Genomic DNA, 21,496 nt, shown 5'->3' with positions numbered 1-21,496 from the left:
CTTGTGCTTTAACCACATTTTCTGCCACTCACCCCTTGTTCCTCTTGGTGCACTTGCACCCCTGCCGTCTCCTGCCTTTCCTCTTGTGCCAAACTGTGCAGGGCTGAAACAGTTGCAGCAGTAAAAAGGTCTCTGCTGTTCCAATCTGCGTGTCCCGGAGGGCCAAGGCATTGACCACTGGAACACTGCCTTAAAATAATCAATAACTCTGTGTGACATGCCGACCTCGCACTGGCCAACCAGGGATAACTTGGGGTATTTCCTCATTCTCCAAAGAGAAACAGCTATTTGTTTAATAGAGGCTGTTGCCCAAAAACGTCGCTGTGCTTCCCTCAGATCGCCACGCTCCAGGAGAGAGGAGCTGGAAAGCCAGAAGCTGGCTGTGGGGAGCTCTGGAGCCTGGAGGCCATCTTAGGCCCGTGTAGAAGGTAAGCAAAGGTATTTCCGTGCTTCCCTCAGCATTAAAAAGCAAAACTTTCTAAAACCCTAGTTAAAAATTAGAAGCTTGCTCTAGCCACCTTGCTTAACGAAGCTGTAGAAAGTGCTTTTGTTTGCTGAATTAATAAAGTGTTTTGAGTGCTTCTGGCAATCCAGAGTGTTTTCCTAAGCTGTAATAACAGACGTCAGATCCTCTGATGTACACAGGTAGCAAAGCGGCATTGATTTTGGCGGTAGAGACTCTCACTAGGTCTGGTGATGGATGTTTAGGTAAGTTCTCCTTGCAGTTTGAAGTGGTATTAAGATAGGTCAGAGAGAATGGGCTGCCAACCCCTGTTCTTCCAGCCAAAGCAGCGTCGTGTTGCTTCGCACCAGGCGAGAATTGGGCCCTCCGGCTATGTACGGAAGATGCAGAAGGGAATTTATAACTCGCCTACAAGACTTAGCTTTTACAGGAGGAGGCCAAGCTGTGCCTGTGCTTGTTTGCTTCTCTCTGGGGAGGGGAAGTAAGTGAGGCTGGGCAGACACATGGAAAAGCAGAAGCTGGAATGAGACAGGAAAGCAGACAGGCAAAAGTCAGTGTAAAAAGAAATAGCAAATGCATTGGGTGTTTGAGAGAAGGACGGGTGAAATATCCAATATTCTTTCCGTTTCCCTCCGCTCCCTCTCTGCTTCATTTTTCATTTGCAAATCTTCCTTCTGCTTAGATTTTTATCTCTTTGAGCTGGAGCTTTTTTTCAAGAGGCTTGCAAAATGCCCTGCCCAATTTTGAGCACTATATAAACAATAGGTAATGACAGTAAACCAAGAAGTATCTTTGTTAAAAACATTCCCTTCTGGAATAGTTTAATGCCCGTCAACTTGTTTTAAAGCTGGATTAAAAGGCATAAAGTGATTATAAAGTGCTCAGAAGAAAAAGCATATAAGCACAGTGCTCTTGTTAAACTTGTAGCAGCAGAGAACAATGCAAATTTTTTGCTATAGAAATGCAAACTCAGAAGAAGTCTCAGCCACCTCACAGCAATATACAGCATCCCATAAAGTCTTTCTGTTTTCCCTCTCAGTTACAGAGGTTTGAGGACGCTAGTCTGTCTTCATGGCTTACCTCATCTCTCCGCTGTCTTTGTTCTGCCAATGAAGCCAATTTCAGCCCGTCTCTGGTTTTCTCAAATATCTTCATACTGTCTTTCACCTGGGCTTTTTTGCTTGGGAACCCAACCTTGATTGATTCCGGTACTTCCAGCCTGCTTAATACCTTCTCAATACCAACTTCTGTCACAAAACTTCCAGGATTAGCCAACGCACATGACTAAATTGAGGGACATTTCACTGTTTATTGCCTCGGTTATTACAAAAACTATTTGCACGTAGCAAGCGTAGGCATGCACGCGTGCATGGCTGTGTGTGTGCGTGTGTAGGACAGGGGGTGTATTGAAATGGTGTGTGTCCAGATCATCTTCCTCCTCTTACATTTTGTAACTTTCTCATGGCACATCTTTGTCATAAACTGTCTGTCAGCTTTCTCTGAGGACAGAAATACACAGATTGATATTTTGTACTTTTATGTGTTTGAAAGCCTTGAGCTGGAGTGAAGCTATGATAAAACATCATGAAGAAGGTGGGATCAGTTTGTGCCATAAAGTTAATGGCAGTGTGATGGTTCAGTCTCTGACCCAGTAGTCTGAGATTTCCAACCTGACATGGAGAAATATCTGTGGGTCCACGTTTGTACTGATCAGCCTTTTCTCTTCGGCTACAGATCACAGCGTGGATGCAGTACGAGCGGAGGTGGTTCACTTTGGTGAAGAGGGATCTAATAGCAGCTTACAACAAAGTGGGAAGGGAGCGGCAGAGGTGATGGAGTGGTGGGAGAGGATATAATGGGGAGTAACAGCCATGTTTGCAGCTTGGGAGATTCAGGTTGGACATGAGGAAAGACTTTTTCACCAAGAGGCTGGGGCAGCCCTGCAAGAGGTCACCCAGAGAGTTGGTGGTAGCTCCATCCTTGGGGGTTCTCAAAGCTCAGCTACACAGAGCGGTGGCTGACACAACAACCTAGTGTTGGTGGTAGTCCTGCTTCCAGCAGGATATTGGACTGGAGACCTGCAGAGATCCCTTTCAAACATTGTGCTTCATTTGTGTTGATCCTTTGATTTTTAAAAGATGATTCTTTGATTTTAAAAGAACCTGACAACTGTGAAATATTAAGCTGCTGGTTTACACATTATGGCAGACCTCTGAAAGTGAGGTGGGATGGTTTTGTGACCTGCCCTTAGAAAATAGCCACAAGATTAGACATGCTTCCAGTTTCTTGGATATTTTAGGGTGGGTGCCAAACAGCCCCGTAACCCACGGTCTTATCTGCCCTTATCTGCAGGATAAGCAGGTCACAGGAAACATTAACCAAAGTTTCTCCATTTCTTGCTGGCAATGTTTTTTTGACCAAAATAGAGAAGATGCAGCTGGTAGGGGCCCTGGTGAGGCTCCCCCAGCTGCCCCAGCACCAAGGCAAGGATGAACATTTCTATGGCATTCCTGGCAGTTATTTCATGCTCTTCTAGACCTTTAGTGCATGGAATTTCAAATCAGCTTCCCAAGACAGTGGTCCCAGACAACCCAGTAAATCCACCTCCCCTTCCACCCAAGGCCTTAGCCCCACCATGAAGTCTGACAGCCCAGGTATCAGTTTGTGCAGCCACGGTTGTGTTACTGATGTTCCCAATGGACAGACCATGGTCCATTAACAACTAAAATTAAACTCTCGGTTCATTTCATACCAACGCATGTTCAGTCCTGGCAATTTTAAATAAATTCAATTAAACATTCCAGTTTTTAATAATTCCATTTTAAATAGAGCCTCTGAAGGGAACAGTCTCTGTAGAACAGGATTATCCGTGTAAGCCTTAACTGGAACATTTCTTGCTTCGAAACTGATTCTTCTGTCATTAAACAAAAGAACTGCTGACATCCCGTGCTCCCTTCACTGCAATAACCACAACCTCTCCATGTCTTTCCTCAGTAGAGAGCTACCATGTGCACAGGGAAGTGTTCAAAGTGCATTGGGATCACCCTGTTCCCACTGGCAGCATGTGCCATAGTCTCCAACATCCTCCTGTACTTCCCCAATGGACGAGTTCTGCAGCTCAGCAAGATAACCGATCTGGTCTGGTTTTTCCACGGCATTCTAGGAGCTGGGATACTGGTAAGAGAAAAGTATTACTACTGTTTCCTATGGGTTTTGGTTTGTTATAAGTTCAGGGCTAAGAAAATCTCTGGTAACAAAAAAAAGTCATAGAAAAGTGCTTTGCATAAATATGTGAGCAGCTTAACTGGGAAGCTGGGTATGGGGCGGAGAAAGTGCATTCAAGTCTGAAAAAAGTCCCTAATCACAGGAATACAAGGTATTCCTGAGACAAATATCAGTTCTGCAAGTCAGGAGGAAGCAATAGGACTGACTTCTCACTGTGGAGAAGGGTGTCGTGGGTGTTCATCCGCTATGAGTCAAAGCAAAGCTGAGGTCCTAAACTCAGCTGGAGGTGGTGAGTTTTCAGTATTGTCTACACCCCCTCGCTACTCCTCTCACTGATTTTATGCTCACATAATTCACAAAAGACATTAAGGGCAAAACTGAAACATGTTTCAGTAGGTGTTCGTTAGAGACCCAGCCATCACTCAACGAATGTGGAGCTGCAAATGGCTGAAATCCCAAACTCCCCCTACGTTCCCACACACCCACCCAACACCCTTTGGGTTTGACCTGGTTGGCATGTGCTCTTCTATAACCAGTTCTCTATTCCAACACTCAGGAAATATCGCTTTTATGTGAATATCCATAACCAGAAGGGAACAGGTTTGGGGATACCGATCTTTCCAGTTCATTAGAAAGCCTGATCCCTTTACGGTCTTCCAATTACCCACCCAAGTGCAGATAAAAAGCCAAGCAAGTAACATGCATATGACAAGTACTGGCTATTAGGCAGCCTAGGCAGATGGTAAACTGGCACAGAGCTGGCTACCTGAGCATCAAAAAAATGAATGTTCAAGAATAATTAACTTAGAAAAAAGCAAATCTCATTCACAGTCAGGCTATGATGCAGCTACCACTTAAGTCTATGGGAAAGCTACAATGGATGTGGTTCAGACTCATACTTCCTAAAGCAGAAACATGGTATAAGATCATTCAATAAATTGTTCTCCACCAGCAGCTTGCCTGCTTCTTCTTCCAGCTACCACTTGGGTTTATTACTCATGCTGAACTTGAACGTAAGCATGAGTTTGTGGAAGGAAGCCTAAAGGAAGAAGTGGAACTACATGAGAGGCCTGTGGAAAATTCGTATCACTGCAAGCCCAGGAGTCATTGGCGTCCAATGAAAGGAAAGGCAGATGTTAGGCATGAGAGCATCACAGGCTCATTGAAAACGTGCCTTCTTTTAAGGCTTCCACACAGACTTGCCTGTGGCCAGCACTACGTACATCAAAAATGAGAACAGCAAGTGAGAGGGGAGGAAAAATTTGCATTGACCTTCAAAACACAGCATTAGGAGTAATTATTGATCCACAAACAATGCTGTTGAGTGTACGTGTTTTCCAGAAAACGGCATGAAAAATGCCCACAGGTGAAGGGAAGGGGAAAGAAAGCGTTATCATCAGCTCCATTTTCCAGGTGCTGGAAGCATGGAAAAATGAAGACTGGCTTCTAGTCCTCCCAGGGAGCTAAGCAAGGGGCAGAATGCTCCACCACTGGAGCCTGGTCTGTATCCTGACTCCACAGTGACCAGGCTGCAATGCAATTCCCCACGTACCCAGTTTCTTCCCAAAGGAAACTCAGGAAAGTCATGCCAACAGGTTGCCCGATCTTGGAGAATCTCCCTGTAACTAGGGCACAGTCTCCAGAGCCAGGACTGTGGGGGAAATTTCATAAAAGCCTGGCCTGGCTGTGTGAGCCAGAAAACCTACCTCCACCTGGGAACTTCATCTGTAGACTGTATCTGTATCTGTAGATACCTAGACCATCAGCGCACTCTTTGGCTGAGCAACCAGCCCCACCCTTTCCTTCTCCTCTGCTGCTTCTCTAATGGAAATTTATATGACGTGAAAACCACTCCATTTCCTTATTTCAAAAGTTTAGGGTGTAAAGAGAGGAGGACTAGCTCCATGTGTCATAATAACGTCTTTCCTGATGGAAAGCTTGTGTGCAACACCTGGAAATGCCTGGCTGAGCCACGGTTCACACACAGTCCTCATTTTACTGACAACAGCCAAATCTAGCAAATTCTCATTTCCCTGTCAAAAGGCAGGTGCTTACAATCAGGCACTTCAAAAAAAGACAGCTGCCAAGTGAACCCTTCATCCTGAGCCAGGCTAATAAATGACACAAAGGTGTTTGCAGCTTAGATGGGAAACCTCCAAAGAAGAAAGACAGCCCTGGAGGAAAGGGAGTGTTGGTTTGATGGGCAGAGGTATTAGCTCTCCTTCCGAGTGCCAGACAGTGGCACGCTGGGGCTGGGGCTGCCTTGGGGACCACCTGTGGTTACTTAAGAGCTGACTTCTTTCCAGGAAGAGGAATGTCTTTTTAACCTCAATGGTCTACCCCTGCAGGCCTCCAGCTGTGGTCCAGCGACCACTGCAGGTGCTGGAGGCTGCCTCTGGGGTGTGCATAAAACGCAGCGGAGAGCAAATCCTTCGAAAAATGTTTAGGGGCCTGCAAATCTAAGTGGGTTTCATAACCCTGTCCTACATAGTCTAACAGAGATATTCACACTACACACGTAAATTCCCTGGGCTTCATTCACCATGGATACGTGCTCTTCCTGCCCTACATGGCCAAATATCTCTCCAGCATGTAGTCATGCTGTTTTTACAGCTTTTACCTTTTTTGTTTGTTTGGTGGGTTCTCCTTCTCTCATTAACTTTATAGGGACCGTTTCCTACTTTCTCAAATACTCATTTTCTTGTCTTGCTCTGAGATGCCTACACAAGCAGTAGTGGGCAGAGGCAAGGCATCAGGAGCGCTCTGGATGCACAGCTAGACCCACAAAAGCTTTCTTGCCCTCTAGCTATCAAACTAAATGCAGCTTTTTCTATCTCCAAAGTGCCTCTGTAAGGTGGCATTATATCCTGAGACACGGGTGCTTACTGACTTCATTGTAATCATCCAGCTCCACCTGATAATTACCATGGAGAAGCTGATGTGAACTGGGAGTTCCCTGTTGAGTGAAGTCCATTCTACAGGTTTTCCGGAAGCTCAGCACAACCAACCAAAGTCAGACGCGTTTCAGGAAATTTAAGACTAATTTCCCAAATATAATCTAGAGCAGGATGCTCACAAGATTTAAACTGACATGATTCTTACCCCAGTGACGCATCTTTTCCGAGCAGAAATTCCATTTTCTCAAAACGGACATGTTTGTTCCTGAAAAAAAACCAAAACCCTGCTGAAAAGAAGCAGTATAGCTTCAGCAATTGGAATTACTGTAACAGAAATTTGCCAGCCAGCTCTAGCTGTAGTCCCACACTTCCTCCTGAGTTACTCTTCAGCAAGCACCAAGCAGGTGTAACTCACAGAGAAGAGGCAGAAGGTGGTTTGCATTTGAGGAACAAGATGCCCCGCTGGTAGTCTTTACAAACCATCTCAGCAGAAGTACTGCACACCAATTCAGCTTGTGCTTTTCTCACAGGTTATTTTGCCAGCATTCATGATGCTGGGAGCAGGCGGAGCAGGATGTTGCGCTAACAGATGTGGGGTAAGTGGATATTTGTGTGTTGAAATGGCACTATATGATTTGCCCAATAGCTCTTAAATGGCTGCTCAGCAGGTGGAAACGTACAATGACAAACCACCACACCACCATCAACAGCCATGTCAGAGAAATGCAGAAGAGGAGCTTGATCTACAGCGTCCCTGGGCTGGGGCTGAGAGCTCAGTTAGCCAACAAGAATGTTATGATATTGCAGCCACTGATATGAGGGAAATCATAGTCAGCCAGGGCAGGTGCTGGAGCATTGAGCCACATTGCTGATGGCAGAGAAGGACAAAACTGCTTACTTCAACGCACATGAAGTAAAGCGTGGCTCCAGCTTCCCCCCGCTCAAGGCAATCCTAGAGATTGAGATGGCTGTCTGTGCCTTCTGCTTTCACTAGGTCCTGTTTCCTCCATACCCTTCCATGGCAATTTGCTTTTCCACAGGTTCAGCCCTGCTCACCTCCATATGGGCAGATAGGTCTTCTACTTTGCAGGTCCATACTAAAAGTCTGAGCTGCTGCTGCTGGCACTAAGGAGCCAGCGCTGCTTCCCGGAGGCTGGTCCACATGGAAAGCTTTGAACTGTAGCATGCGTTTGCCCAAGTGTTAGGCACATGAAAGGTGCAAATGCAATTTGGTGTCTCTGTCATCCAGAGAAAGACCAGAGAGACTTTTTCTCTTGAGAATTAAGAATATTATAAAACACCATGTTATACAGGCATCTCCATTAATCCTCAAGCCCTGGGCAGAGACTTCTATGTGGCTATCATTATTAGCAAGAATAAACTGACTTAGAAATGTTATTTTAGACTACATGCTTCCCAGAAGAAGCCTGGAATGAGAGATTCCATACAATAAAGGATGTCTCTTCTGTACTCTTCCATTAACTTTTAGTTTGATCCATGAGAAGACCTTTACCTCTTCAAGATGTTTTACTTAATTCATTACTGAAAATATCAAAATAGCATTCTCCATTAGGATGTCAGCAAGTTCATCCCAAGGGACATGTCATTACATTGATTTTACCAAATGTCACATGGACAGCAAGGAGGATTTGCTAATGATGGCCATGTAAACCAGTTGCAGCACTGGGATGTGAGCCTAGGCATCCCGAACCCAGTGCCTGAGCCAGCTGCTTCTCCGGGTTTTGAGCAATGTAGAAAGCAGTGGTGAAAAACAGCTGTACTGTGGGTGTTCCCACGCTCTGCTGAACATGGTAAGTCACGAGGGGAAATCCAGATGAACTGGGACCAGTTCACATAGCATCTCAGGTCTCCCTTCTCCATCTGTCATTCCAGCACTAAATATTACAGGGCCAAGAGTCAAACTTCCCCAGGCTGGCTGGGTTCACTCCCCCAGCCTGCCGATGCAGGTGGTAACACAGTGCCATCTGGCAGCCACCATGCTCCACCCTTTCACGGTCTGAACCGTTCCTACCAGCACCACATGGATGCCAGGTATCCTGTCTGCACCTTCCCATCACTGATCGATTACCTACGAAGTGTTCCTCCTCTTCCTCTTTTGCTGTTACAGAGGAATACAGTAGACATTGTAGAGAAAGTAGTTTGATTATGTGCTATTGATTATGAGCTGATGGCCAGGTGATGAAGCTGCTCAAACCAAACTAGACAAGAGGCTCAGTGAAGACAGTATATCTTAGAAAATGCTGTCTTCTGGGACTGTGGGAATTGCCCACCTCTTTGAGGTGGAAAAGAGTGCAGTTCTACAAGTTATCCTATGTGACAGAATGTGGATCTTTGTAGACATGGGATGGGGACATGAGTAAAGAGCAAATGGCTATGAATGGCATTAAAAACAACGGTTTCTCCCAGAACAGTTCCTGGGGAAGAGTGATTCGCAAGTATGCAAAAAGAGGTGAGTACTGCGGGGAGAGCTGAAGGCCAATGATGTGCTTCTTCAGGTGAAGAAACATCAGGGAAACTTTACTTTGGGGACAACATGAGGAAACACACAGGCATCTGCAGCAGGGTTGCTCAGACGCCCTGAGCATATGGGCTGTATACCCAAGGCAGGGTATGGTGTGAATCAGCAGGTACTGGAGAGCAGAAGAACCCTGGGACTGGTTCAAACATGCATGATGGCCGCAGCTTACCAAGGTGCCAGAGCTCCTGGTGAGGTGGCTCTGGGTGGACCTGATACAGGCCCTCCAGCTCTTGGTGGCTTGTCCACCAACTTCTACCTATTGGCAGAGAAATAGCCCACACTGGAGATATTCAGGAGCCTGTGTAATCCAAAGGCTAGTTTGGCCACCTTTCTGCTTTGGGGGCTTTAGGTATAAAATTATAATTTACACTTAATGTTCAGCATTGCTTTTCATAGGGGAAAAAAAAGGGTAAAAGAACTAATACTGATCAGAATTATTATTCAATCAGACCATAACTATTTTCCTCAGGGTAGGGACTCTGCCCTATTATATTTTGTGCAATCCCTGGTTTAATAGTTTCAGACTTCTTCACAGCCTTTGCGCTCTGCTGAAGTATCAACAGCAGTAATAATAATTACTAACTTTCTCATCCTTTTATCCACCTTATTGAGTTCTCCACTTCACAGTGATTATGTGCTGCATTGAGCAAGTTTTTTCATTAATCCATTTACAATTGTTGCCTGCAAATATACCTAGATGGCTTCATATCCTTGCATTATACAGTAATGATTTTGGAAAGTAACAGATTTAGAAAGCTTCCACGTCTTGCACCTTAGTGTGTCCACAACTGAAAGCATCCACTGGACTGGCACAATGAGGAAAAAAGGCTCCCCAAAATAAGGCAAACACATACTCCAATATTTCTCTCTAAGCTTTCCTTAAGAGTTACTAGTAGAACAAGAATAGCCATAGCAGCTTTCCAGACAAACAAACCTAGATAAGCAAAGATACCTGGATAAACAGACAGGATATTAATTCCACAACAAAACACCTCCAGAGAAAGAAACAGAGAAGAAAGAAATGTGCGTGAAACAAGAATCAGGGCAATAAAGAACAGCACAAGCTGAGACAGGAGGAACTTGGTAACTTCACTAAAGGAGCTGATGCAAATGCTCAGAGAATGAATGCTAAAAGTTTTCATCAGCTCAGCAGAGACAAACCACTTGTATGGAAGACAAAGCAGGGAGAACATCAAAAAAAATCAGCAAAAATGATCAGCAAAACCTTTGCAAGAGGTAGATAACAAGCCAACACCATGGGAAACTAATTTCAACGAACTCAAGCATCCCAGTTTAGTCCTCATGTTGCAACCAAAGGCACAAATGAGGAAATAAAAAATTGCAAAAAAAAAGTGATAAATGAAGATGGTACAGGTAGGAAAATGCTGAAAGGTTGAGATAATGCAATAGTTAATAAAATTGTCAGATTTCCATAGAACATGGGACAATCCTCAAAAAAAGACTACAGAAGAGTAGATATAAGGGAGAAATGCCACTGTGTGTCTGTAAAATGGCCAAGAGAGACAATCTAACAGCTGCAGCAACTTCAGACTCCGCTTTCAGTGACAAACAGTCTTTGTCTATCATGTGCACAGTGAAGGAAACAGGTGAGATAAAGTTATCCAAGATTTCAAATGACAAAATCATGTGTCAAAGAATAGCCATCAAAGGTAGCACCAATGAGTAGTACCAGTACTACTACTAACCACTATCATAAAACGTAGAAGTAGCAAAAGACCATTTGACTCTTTCTACCATAATTGTCTTTGGGATATCCCATACTGCTATGCTGTGCCAAAACTAATCGTTTGCGTAATTAAGATCCTTCAGCCAAGATGCAGAATGCACTGTTGAAGTAAATGAGAAAGCAGATGGGGAGAAGTGGTTCAGCGCAGGCAGGAGTTTCAGACAGAATATCAGTCACTCACCATCACCGCGAGGCATGGCTGGTGATCTTATTGTGAGAGACAGTGCATCAGCTACAACCCAGCTTTGGTCTGGACAATATACTAAATTACCTGCGTTTTGCTGACAATAAAGGTCTGCTAAGAGGGAACTCAGCCAACATGTAGATAAAGACAAAAAGAGTGTCCAGCTTTGCAAAAAAAGACGAGTCATTAATCAGTTATGATGAAATAAACCTCATGAGAAATCCCAGCAACTTCTAACCCAAGGATTGCTTTAGAGGCAAAAGGACACACAAAATGAGTCAATTCACACACTGGCAGCATGCAAGGTTGTACAGAAAGCAGTAATGTCATCAGCTGGCAAGTTGGAAACTGCATTCACCAGCTTGAACACGTTTAAATAGTGAATAGTTTTCAAGATAATGTCACGAATCTGCAATGTGGGTGGTGGGTGTTTCCATTTGACTCTGTAGTGCAGCGCTGTGTGGAGCAGCTGGTATCAGGAGAAGGTTTCTACCTTCCTTGTGGGCTATTAGAGTTCACTGGTATTTGCTGGCAATGGTGAAACGTGAGGCCTGAGGTATTAGGCTTCAAACCCAAGTCATGGACGGGAGTGTTTCCCATGTTCTTCCTCAGCCGTGCCTCTGCCCTGACTCCAAGGCAGTTTTGCTGCCTTGCCCCTGGTCCAGGTCTTCCCCTGGATCTGGCAGTCTGCTCCGGAGTTTATTCTCTCTTCTCTTGGCAGAGTTATGAACAACCACAGGCAAGGACTCTTAACCAGACTAGTGGGAAGCCTGTCCCAGATACACCACCAGTAGCACCCTCCTGAGATTGTTGTTTCTATATAGAAACAGCAACCAGATACATCCCGCCCATTAATAGAAAACTACCCCAAAACATAGTAAAAGTAACGTTTCTGTGGGAGTCGCCGACGTAAAAGGCACAGGTGCACCACATATAATTCAAAGTCACCACTGGTTCGTTGCCACATGCAGCACAATTAGATTTCTCAACACAAGCAGTGGTAACCACATGTCAAACCTGTTGCAAAATTAAGGAAAGCAGCAATAAGAAAGGCTCTTTGGCATTCCTCATCAATTAGCAAAAACAATTAATGCATCTTCTGTTGCCTTCATACCTGGTTCAGTAGTTGCTTGCTAGTTTCTCTTGGTATAAGGGCTGAGAAAGGTGCTCTTGGTGAAGAGTTGGGAATGCTGAGGCACATGATATGGACCACATCAAGCCAGTACTGGCTCCATATTGGCCTTTTGAAAGAAGATCCACCAGACTTTTCATAATTGATGGGATGAGTATAAAACCCTGAATAAGTAAAGCTCTGGGTTTAACCACTTTTAAAAGCAAAACAAATACAGTCTGAAATCCTTTAACATCTAGGATAGCCACAACAGTCAGAAAAAGTCATTTTTTGTTCCCACAAAAATCATACTATCATGATTTACTGGTGGTTTTGGTCAGTGTTAGGTTGATGGTTGGACTCGATGATCTGAAAGGTCCCTTCCAACTTAGGCAATTCTATGATTCTATGGTTCTATAGTAAGAAACAGATGAAGATCATTCCTTCCCATTCAGTGTAAGCTTTCCATGCTGCTCAAGCCTCTGTGCATGTGATATTGAAGGTCTCTTCCCTTTCAGATGCTGCTGTCAGTGGTCCTGTCCATGATGGGATTCGCGGGAGGAGCGTATTGTGCGGTCATCTCCTCGCTGGGGCTGATTGGGGGCCCTCTGTGCAACACAGGTGATGGAGAATACCTCTACCCTTTCAGGAATGACACTCTGGAGTGAGTATGACTTACAGGCTCCTCTAACTTTGCTTTCCCTAATCCCCATCCCCATCTTTTTGTAGAAAATTTGGATTTTTCCAAAGTGAATTGGTGGTCCACCCTGTCTACACCTAAATTCACGTTTCTCTGTGTAGCATGTTCCAGTTAGTCATCTCGTTGACCAAGGAGTCATCTTTGGGTAAACTGCCTGAGCTGCTTCTGTCATGCTGTCAGCAGCCCATTGTGCAAGTTGCACCAAGCTTTCAAAAGGCTGCTGAGCTGTGACTCCTACTGGAGTCAAAAGGAAGTGTTTGATAACTATGCCACATCAATCTGTTAAATCATCATGAAATGAGTCTACTCTACCTACTTCTGAAAAGCAAAGCAAATAATCTTTAAAGTTAACTGTGGCAACCACGCTTTTCAAGCCAGCGCTAGAGACGAGGGATGGACTGGACTGAGTGAGATACCACAGCAGGAATGGAGAATACGGAGACACATTTTTAAAACATTAGGGACTTTTCCCGTTAGTTATTAGCATGGCCATAAAACAAAAGGGAGATTCTTGTGCATGCAACGACGTACAGATGCCGCTCTCTTCCCTAGTCATCAATTACACCTCTGCAATTACACCTCTGGAGTTCCAAAGAGAATCGCCCGTTTTTACCAATTATAGTAGAATATGAGACTCACTTTACATTGTGCAAACAAGTTCAGAAAAAGCTAACGCAGAAAGCATTCTCCAATTTTTACTTTCTAATACATTGCCAATTATTTTTCTGTATCACAGAGACAATTATTTGTTCAACAAGACAACATGGAGCATTTGCAAAGAACCTGAAAACATCGTCCTTTGGAATATTATCCTTTTCTCTATTCTCCTGGCCATCGGTGTGATTGAAGCTGCTCTTTGTTTCATTCAAGTTGTCAACGGACTTACTGGCTTCATATGTGGCACATGTATGAGGAAAAGAAAGGTTGGTATGCCGTAAAAGATATCGGAGTGTTTTACATTCCTACCACTTTTACTTCTTTTCAGGCTCTGGTAATAGTAGATGATCAGAAAGATCCGCACAGCGCCTGACCGAGCTCCTCTGAGGAGCCTGAGGCCGTACAGAGGCATTTGCACACTGTTCCTCTCTCCTCACATTGTAGTCAGGGATAACTCCATCCTCATATATTTCAAAACAGTGGAGTAATGTGATGTATCGATGTACTCAGTTACGTGCCTTTGTTCCCATTCAAGACACCTTTTTGATAAAGTGTAATGACCCCCACCATCTGTAAGTGAGAGAGATAAGAAGCAGAGGTGTTTTCAATTGGTCAACAGTGGTAAAAATATCATTTTACAAAATGGAAGAAAACCTCTTTCAAGTTTCTTTTATCACTACTGCTTCTTTTTTACTGTTTATTTTCATTTTATGAGATGTTTGCAGTAAGTCTGATATCCTCCTGGAATATTAATTAATCATCTTTCATTCATTGCCTTTCAGACAAATATTTCTGGAATGTGAATGACCTACAGAGAATGCCAGGACAAGCCCCGAGCTGCCGATTCACATACAATAAGGATAGCGCGTTGTGCTGTATTTACGGGGGGACGACAAAGAAAACCCAAAATGTTCACGAGTTTCATGGGGCAAAATGAATTTTTGATAAAGAAGTCAGGGTGGAAAAGGGCTAGATCATTTAGACTGAGACTCCAAATTTTCGTCTCTCTGAATATACCTGCTAAATCGCAGGTACTGGCAAAAACACTGATCTGCCTGGTCCTGACTGCCAAACTGCTGCATAAAACACAACAGTCCCCAGATAAAAGCTCGCCACTTGCCCTCTTGTGCATATGGGAAACTGAACCATTGTTAATTTATACATTTATCAACTGCACGAAGCAGGCGCTTTCTGGCTGGATGTAAATAACCTCCCGTCCCCAACAAATGCCGCTGTGAGCTCACCTGTCTGTTCCTATTAACCTGCTAACCAGGCGCTTCCGGATTTAAATGAGGTTGTGCAGAGAATATATCGAGTGGCATTCGCAGCACCACGGAGGCAACTGAAACATACAGTTTTCAGCCTCCTTCAGCCACCCTGGAGCCAAATCCCCTTGTGCCCATTCGGTGCTTGCTGTCTTGTTTGACAAAGTCCAGTGCACTTCTAAATAAGTTCTTCGGGAGCATTTGAGAGATGTGGTAGCCCTGGAGGGGCATTTGGGTCAATATGGACAGTAGGGTTTGGAGCAAGAGTTTGGAATTGTCCAGTTTAACAAAACGGTGGAGAACCTCACCACGAATTTTGCCCTCACGAGACTGCATGGGAATTTCACTAATTTCCACACAAGTCTGTAGGGCTGTTCTTGAATAGATCACATGGGCAAAGTAATTAACTGGTAAAGATAAACATTAAATTGGTAAAGGTAGTAATTATGCGCAGTTTAGTAACAAATAAGAGATATAATCTGAAAGGCAACAAATTGCATCAGTCCTCATGTTACGGCAACCATAATCCCAACCAGGAACTGCGTAATTCCCCATCCTCGCTCAAGATCAAGCCCTTGATGCTAAAGTCCATGACTGGCAAATTTCAGAAACCCCATCATTTCAGTGACTCCCTCAAAGGTTAATTCTTGGACATACCACTGACTTCCCTGAGTCAGCCAAACTGTAAGATGATCTTTATCCATCCTGAAAGGGTGTTTGCAGTTATGAAAAGCTGAATATATCTAAAGCACTTGGAGTCTATTTTTCAAAGAGAGACGTTTGTGTTTTCTCAGTCAAAAGTTGTTCATATTTCTGCATTGTAGCACGAGGGCAAGATATATGAACACAGTTATTGCAGACACATATGGCTGTTTGTGCTGTTCTCTAATGCAGCACACAAACCTCTTTATACAAAATGGGGAAGAAAATGTCAATTGTGCCAAGAAGGAGAGCACGTGTACACTTCCTTGGAGAGCAGCTTCACCCTTAGAAGCAGGAAATTTGCCCCATAAAACTTAAAAGTACCTTCCGTAAAAAAAACATAAGGCACGTTGAAGTTTGCAATCAGGACCAGGTGCATCCAAACCTGCCAGTTGGCTTAGAAACTTGCGTTCATTGTCAGCGATAAAGGCTGGACAGTGCTACCATATAAAACAGACATCAAAGTAAAGCCAACAGATTCAAAAAGGGTCAAGGAGGCAGCTAGAAGTAAGGATATTTGGCATGTAGTCAGGAGGAGAGAGACTCCATCAGCAGAGGGGCTCTATGAGCCCTTCATGGTCCCTAAATTATCAGCCCTGCCCTCATCCTTTAGTTTGCTCTCCCTGACTCTCGCCTCTGTGATAAAGGCAGTTTGGGCTGTGCCACCACCGGGTGAGGGAGAGGTCCCCACTGGCACACACCACCTCCAGCACGGGAAAGTAAATAAATGCACGTTACTGCTGCCATCTGCTTGTTCCAAACTGTCCTGCCCTGGGGAAGTTTAGTGTCTGTGTGCTTACGGGGACACCCTCTGATCTGCCAACTGTGCAATCGCTGGCCTCACTGATATATGTAAATATTAAATATTGTTATTCTGAAGTTATTTTCTGGCTTGATTTGTGTGACCTGAAGGACTTGTGACTTCAAACTAGCTCCAGTAGGAAGAGACAAGGAATAATACAGAAAGTAGAGTTAAATTCATCTTGTCTAACTTAAACCACTGAAAAGGAGTCTTTTCTGGGGTAGGCATCAAGCTACATAGTCCATGGAGAGAGGCAGCCCAAAGTGAAAGAGGTGTCCAGGGCAGGGGGGAGGCGTTGCCTCTTTGGGTAAGATTCAGTTGTCCACCCCAGACAGGAGCATCTAGTGCCATTTGAAGTGCAGCAAAGCATCCTGCTCGGTCTCCAGATACCGCTCCAGGCAGCAAGGGTCTTCCACATGTCCTCTGTCACACCTGAGAGCCACTCGCAAATGTCTAGAGACCCAAGTATCTAGCCGGAGCCCGCAACACGGACGTGTGGGTGACCAAAGCAAACGCTTGTCTCTTGCAAACACAAGGATGCTAAAAATTCAGTTATGTATCAGCTAGATACATAAAGGTGGCTAAAATTAGGTGAAATCATTTCAGATCATGGCTTTTCGGATCTCCCAAATCACATTTTAAGTGTGTCGAAGCCTGACCTCTCTGAGGTGTCTCCAGAGCCATCTCCAGGAACCAGCCAGCACATTGCAAGAGGGGCAGCCCCTCACACCGAGCACTGCGGGGAGACCTGCAAACCCAGGCTTTTTTGGGTGGGCTTCAAGAGAAAATAACTACATAATACTACTAATAATAATTTTTATTTGGACAGAGAATCAGCTTGACTAAGGTAAAATACCACCTTTCAGAACTGGGATTACTACAGATTTTAAGTGGGTTTTGTTTTGGTTTTGGTTTGTTTTTTCAAAATGGAAAGAATTATTTCAGGGAAATCTAACAAAAGAAAAGAGGCATTTTGTCTCTGAAATGTTTTCAGTATTCTAGACATGAAGAATTCAGTAAAACTAAGGAACTCATAATATTCTTCTATATATTCTTTATATATATATAGATCTTCTATATATTCTTAATCTTTTATCTCTATTAATCTTCTTTCTTTCTTTCTTTCTTTCTATCTATCTATCTATCTATCTATCTATCTACCTACCTACCTACCTACCTACCTACCTACCTACCTATTTGTCAGTCTGTCTTTTCTATATGTATCAATCTTAAATAATTAATGGTCAAAAACTCTACACAGGCATAATGACAAAATATTGGTTTAATTTTTATATTTATTACTCACTGTGCAGTCTCACTACACAGGCTCTCATACAAGGAGTACAAATGTGTTACTTTCTAATCAAATTATCCCTCTCTCTTCTGCATGTGAAACTCATGCAGGAGATCAGCCACATGCAAATCTATGTTGGTTGGAAGAGAAAAAAGTGTTCCTGGGATTGACTTGGGATAGGAACAAAACTTTAGACCCAGGACACCATCTGAAAAATTGTAAATGTTTAAAGACTAAGAGACCCATGTTTCAGCTGCCAGGATCAAGGACATGATTCAAATACCTGAGCTGGAAACCACAGACTAGTTCAGACCATCTCATTTCAAGAGGAACCGTCAGATCATTTTGATGCAAATAGCTCAGACGCCTCAGGCCTCAGAGCTGGGTTTTTCTTGGCAGGAAGAGCAAAGCAAACCAGTGAAAGGTTGGTCCCCGCAGACCTCCCTGTGCCACAGTCTCTGCTCTTCTGCCCCGTCCCCAGCCCTGCGTCTCTCCTCCCAGGCAGCGACTCTCAGGCAACCACTTCTTTGCAAACAAACTTCAAAAAAGTCGCAAAGGAAATTAAAAAAAAAAAACCAACCCAAACCAAAAAAACGCTTTCAAAATTCTCACAGTACTTTATTTCATTTTCTGTGGAGCACCAGCTCTTTGGGCTTGTCCCTTTCCAGAGGAGTGGCAGGGGACAGCTACTGTTCAGAAACACCCTTCCCTGCAGGTCCGCTAATATTCCACAGCATCCCTTTCCTCCTGAGCCCATGGGCCACAGAGGTACATCTAAAGCTCGCCATTGTAGCACATTTAACTCAGAAAAGCAGGGCAAAGGCTTTATCTTAGGGACAGAGGCCATTGTTTTGTCCATGTTTATTTCTTCCTGTTGGTTTGGTTCAAAGCTGAGTAGCTGTAAGTGCTCACTGAGGTGCAGAAGATTTCCACCATAGATCGAAAACTTCCCTGGTACGCAGCACTCCTCGCTTCCTTCCAGGCACTCCTCTGTTTTTCTCAAACAGCTGTGTCAGAGTTGTTCCATCAAGGTCAAGTGATAAAGACAGAGTAAGAGCTCACCTGAGTATCTCCTAAGTAGATACTCAGAACCATTGGAGATACATCAGAATACCCTGTCTGCTGCTCCAGAAGGGCATGTGTCTCCCACAGGGGCTCTGTAACATCCACTTGCCCATGTGGACATCTCACAGGCTTTAGAGCATCTCAGGTGGCACCAGCCATCTCGACATGAGCAGCCAAATCAAGCCCTGAAGCATCTACTGGGTACAGCAACACCGCACCTAAAAACAGCCCTGAGCAGGCTGAGATCTGCCCTCACCCTGTCCTGCCCCACAGGACCTAAAATAGGTCAGTGAATCACATCCTAAAATTGCATATTTCCCCCCACGGGTTACGCAGGGAGCCTGGGGTGAGCGGTGCAGCAGGTGATGTCCAAAGCTGCAGCCCCCCATCGGGAGCGGGAAGCACACCTCAGCCATCTCTCCCTTAATGAGATTTCTCTTTTAGGGGTGAAATAGATGCATTTCCTGAGAGTCACCTAGTGGCAAAAGAGCACAACGACAGATTCAGTGAGGAATCCGTCTTCTCATGCTTTTACAATCCTTCTTCCATGCACTGTATACCAGCAAAAACTCTACAGCTTCAGATGAACTACATAACATACTTTTTCTCTAAGTCTCCCTCATCCCACCGTGTAAAGATTTCACTTATGTTTTGTCCTACCACATCTGCCCTCCACTCTTCTGGGTCTTTAAATAAAATTTCCCTGGAGATTTTTATGCCTGTCACTCTCTTTCACTTTTCTTTCTTCTTTTCTTTTCTTTTCTTTTCTTTTCTTTTCTTTTCTTTTCTTTTCTTTTCTTTTCTTTTCTTTTCTTTTCTTTTCTTTTCTTTTCTTTTCTTTTCTTTTCTTTTCTTTTCTTTTCTTTTCTTTTCTCTTTTCTTTTCTTTTCTTTTCTTTTTTTTCTCTCCTCTCCTCTCCTCTCCTCTCCTCTCCTCTCCTCTCCTCTCCTCTCCTCTCCTCTCCTTTCCTTTCCTTTCCTTTCCTTTTTCTTCTTTTTTTTTTTTTAAAGAGATAATAAAAAGCAGAGTCACTCCAGACGTTCTGTGCGGACGTCAAAGAACAAATTCAAATCTTGCTTTGGATGTGCTGATATTTAGCTGACCCCCACATGAAGGATGCAATGCCAGATATTTCTTCCCAGGAATTCCTGGCTGCAGAGTGGGCTGAGACCTGGCCATGTGCACCTTCAGCCACATGCACCTTCAACCTTGCTCTGTCCTTGCTTAGGAAATTTGCCGCAAAACTTTTGTGCATAGAAAAAAAAAAAGCTTAGTGTGTGCCTGTATGTAAAAAGCATTTTAAAGGCTATTGAAACATCCTGTTCTGAGCAAGGAAGGCAGCCCAGAGAAACCAGCGGCTCCATTGCCACCGACAGCTGCAGTTTCGACAACCTTGTGCAATTAAGGTGGAAGGGAGTGTTTCTAATTACCACCCAGAAAATGCACCTTAAAATTGCACGGTGTCTCTTTTGTACATAAATATTGGGTCAAAGTTAAAACCCCTCACTCAGTCAAAATAATATTTGAATATAAATATAAAGGAATATTTCTCCTAAGGCAGAATAAATAGTCATGTGGTTGTCAGGCTTTTTCATCTTTTTTAATTTTCACTTTTTTCTAAATACTCCTTAGAGAGACTTCCTACCAGATCACTGCAAAAGTTCGCAAAAACCTTATTTTCCCTTGTACAGAGAGGTGTCACAGAAAACAGGGGATTCCTACACTTCTCCGCCTTCTTCCCGCAGCCATCACCTGTGTGCATGTGTGTTCCTACCGTGTCCTGCCCATGGGACATGCTCAGCCTGTGTCACTGCCATTTCCATGCGCAGCTACTCCTGGCTGCCTGCCTGCAGGAGATGGCACACTGCAGAAAACCTTCCTGAACATTTGAACTTTCAAACTCCTGCTCAGAGTGCATCTGTGATGAAGAAATCTGTGATTTCCACCTGGAAAGGAGCTACTCACCCCACAGATGAACGCGAGCAAGCAGGCCGGAGGAGGTCATCCTCCCCCTCTACTCTGCCCTGGGGAGGCCGCCTCTGGAGCACTGTGTCCAGTTCTGGGCTCCCTGGTTCAAGAAGGACAGGGAACTGCTGGAGAGGGGACGCAAAGGGCTACCAAGATGATGAGGGGACTGGAACAGCTCTCTTATGAAGAAAGGCTGAGGGATTTGGGTCTCTTCAGTCTGGAAAAAAGATGACTGAGGGGGGATCTTACCAATGCTTATAAATACTTAAAGGGTGGAGGTCAAGAGGATGGGGCCAGGCTCTTTTCAGTGGTGCCCGGTGGCAGGACAAGAGGTAATGGGCACAAACTTGAACATAGGAAGTTCCACCTAAACATGAGGAGGAACTTCTTTACTTTGAGGGTGGCAGAGCACTGGAACAGGCTGCCCAGATTCTATAATCATAGAATCATAGAATTGTCTTGGTTGGAAACAACCTTTCAGATCATCGAGTCCAACCATCAACCTAACACTGACAAAAACCACCACTAAACCATGTCCCTCAGCACCACGTCTACCAACTTAATTCTTTAATGCATGTATGAGATTTTCTCAGAATCATGTCTGTTTAACGGGAGCTTCACAAAATAGCTAAAGAAAAGTCTCTATCTTTCCTCTAGTTTTATTGCAGAGGCTAAGACCAGCCTGCTCTCCTGCCTGCTTCCAGCAGCGAAACGCTAAGGCGCTTGCTTTGAATATCTGTGCAGCTCCTTCGGTAAGTCAGTGATAAATTTTCTTTTGCTGTTTCCTAGGTTTATTTTCATTATTATTGTGGGTTTAGTTCAGTCAGCTTTAAACAGACAAATTCTTAGCCCTATCTTCTGCGTTAGCCTTGTGCCT

At 44.2% G+C, this 21,496-nt stretch overlaps 1 protein-coding gene across 4 annotated transcripts; it reads left to right on the top strand.

Moving 5' to 3' along the window:
• The first annotated feature begins 277 nt into the window (after positions 1 to 277).
• Positions 278 to 21,371, top strand: LOC128913366 (transmembrane 4 L6 family member 1-like). 4 transcript variants are annotated; one of them, XR_008467923.1, is made up of 7 exons: positions 278 to 428; positions 3,461 to 3,640; positions 7,116 to 7,181; positions 12,685 to 12,830; positions 13,603 to 13,789; positions 14,306 to 17,139; positions 20,397 to 21,371. XR_008467923.1 is itself a non-coding variant. In XM_054210784.1 (6 exons), the coding sequence occupies exons 2-6, from the start codon at positions 3,470 to 3,472 to the stop codon at positions 14,324 to 14,326; spliced, it is 591 nt and encodes a 196-aa protein (XP_054066759.1). In that variant the 5' UTR covers positions 285 to 428; positions 3,458 to 3,469; the 3' UTR covers positions 14,327 to 17,260. The 4 variants fall into 4 exon arrangements, 1 of the variants encoding a protein (XP_054066759.1); XR_008467922.1 differs by having other exon boundaries at positions 285 to 428; positions 3,458 to 3,640; XR_008467926.1 differs by lacking the exon at positions 7,116 to 7,181 and having other exon boundaries at positions 284 to 428; positions 3,458 to 3,640.
• Positions 21,372 to 21,496: the final 125 nt, after the last annotated feature.

Source organism: Rissa tridactyla, chromosome 1, assembly GCF_028500815.1.
Source record: "Rissa tridactyla isolate bRisTri1 chromosome 1, bRisTri1.patW.cur.20221130, whole genome shotgun sequence".
Lineage (NCBI taxonomy): Eukaryota > Metazoa > Chordata > Aves > Charadriiformes > Laridae > Rissa > Rissa tridactyla.
The sequence above is the reverse complement of the archived record's forward strand: the minus strand, read 5'-3'. Positions and strand labels throughout refer to the sequence as shown.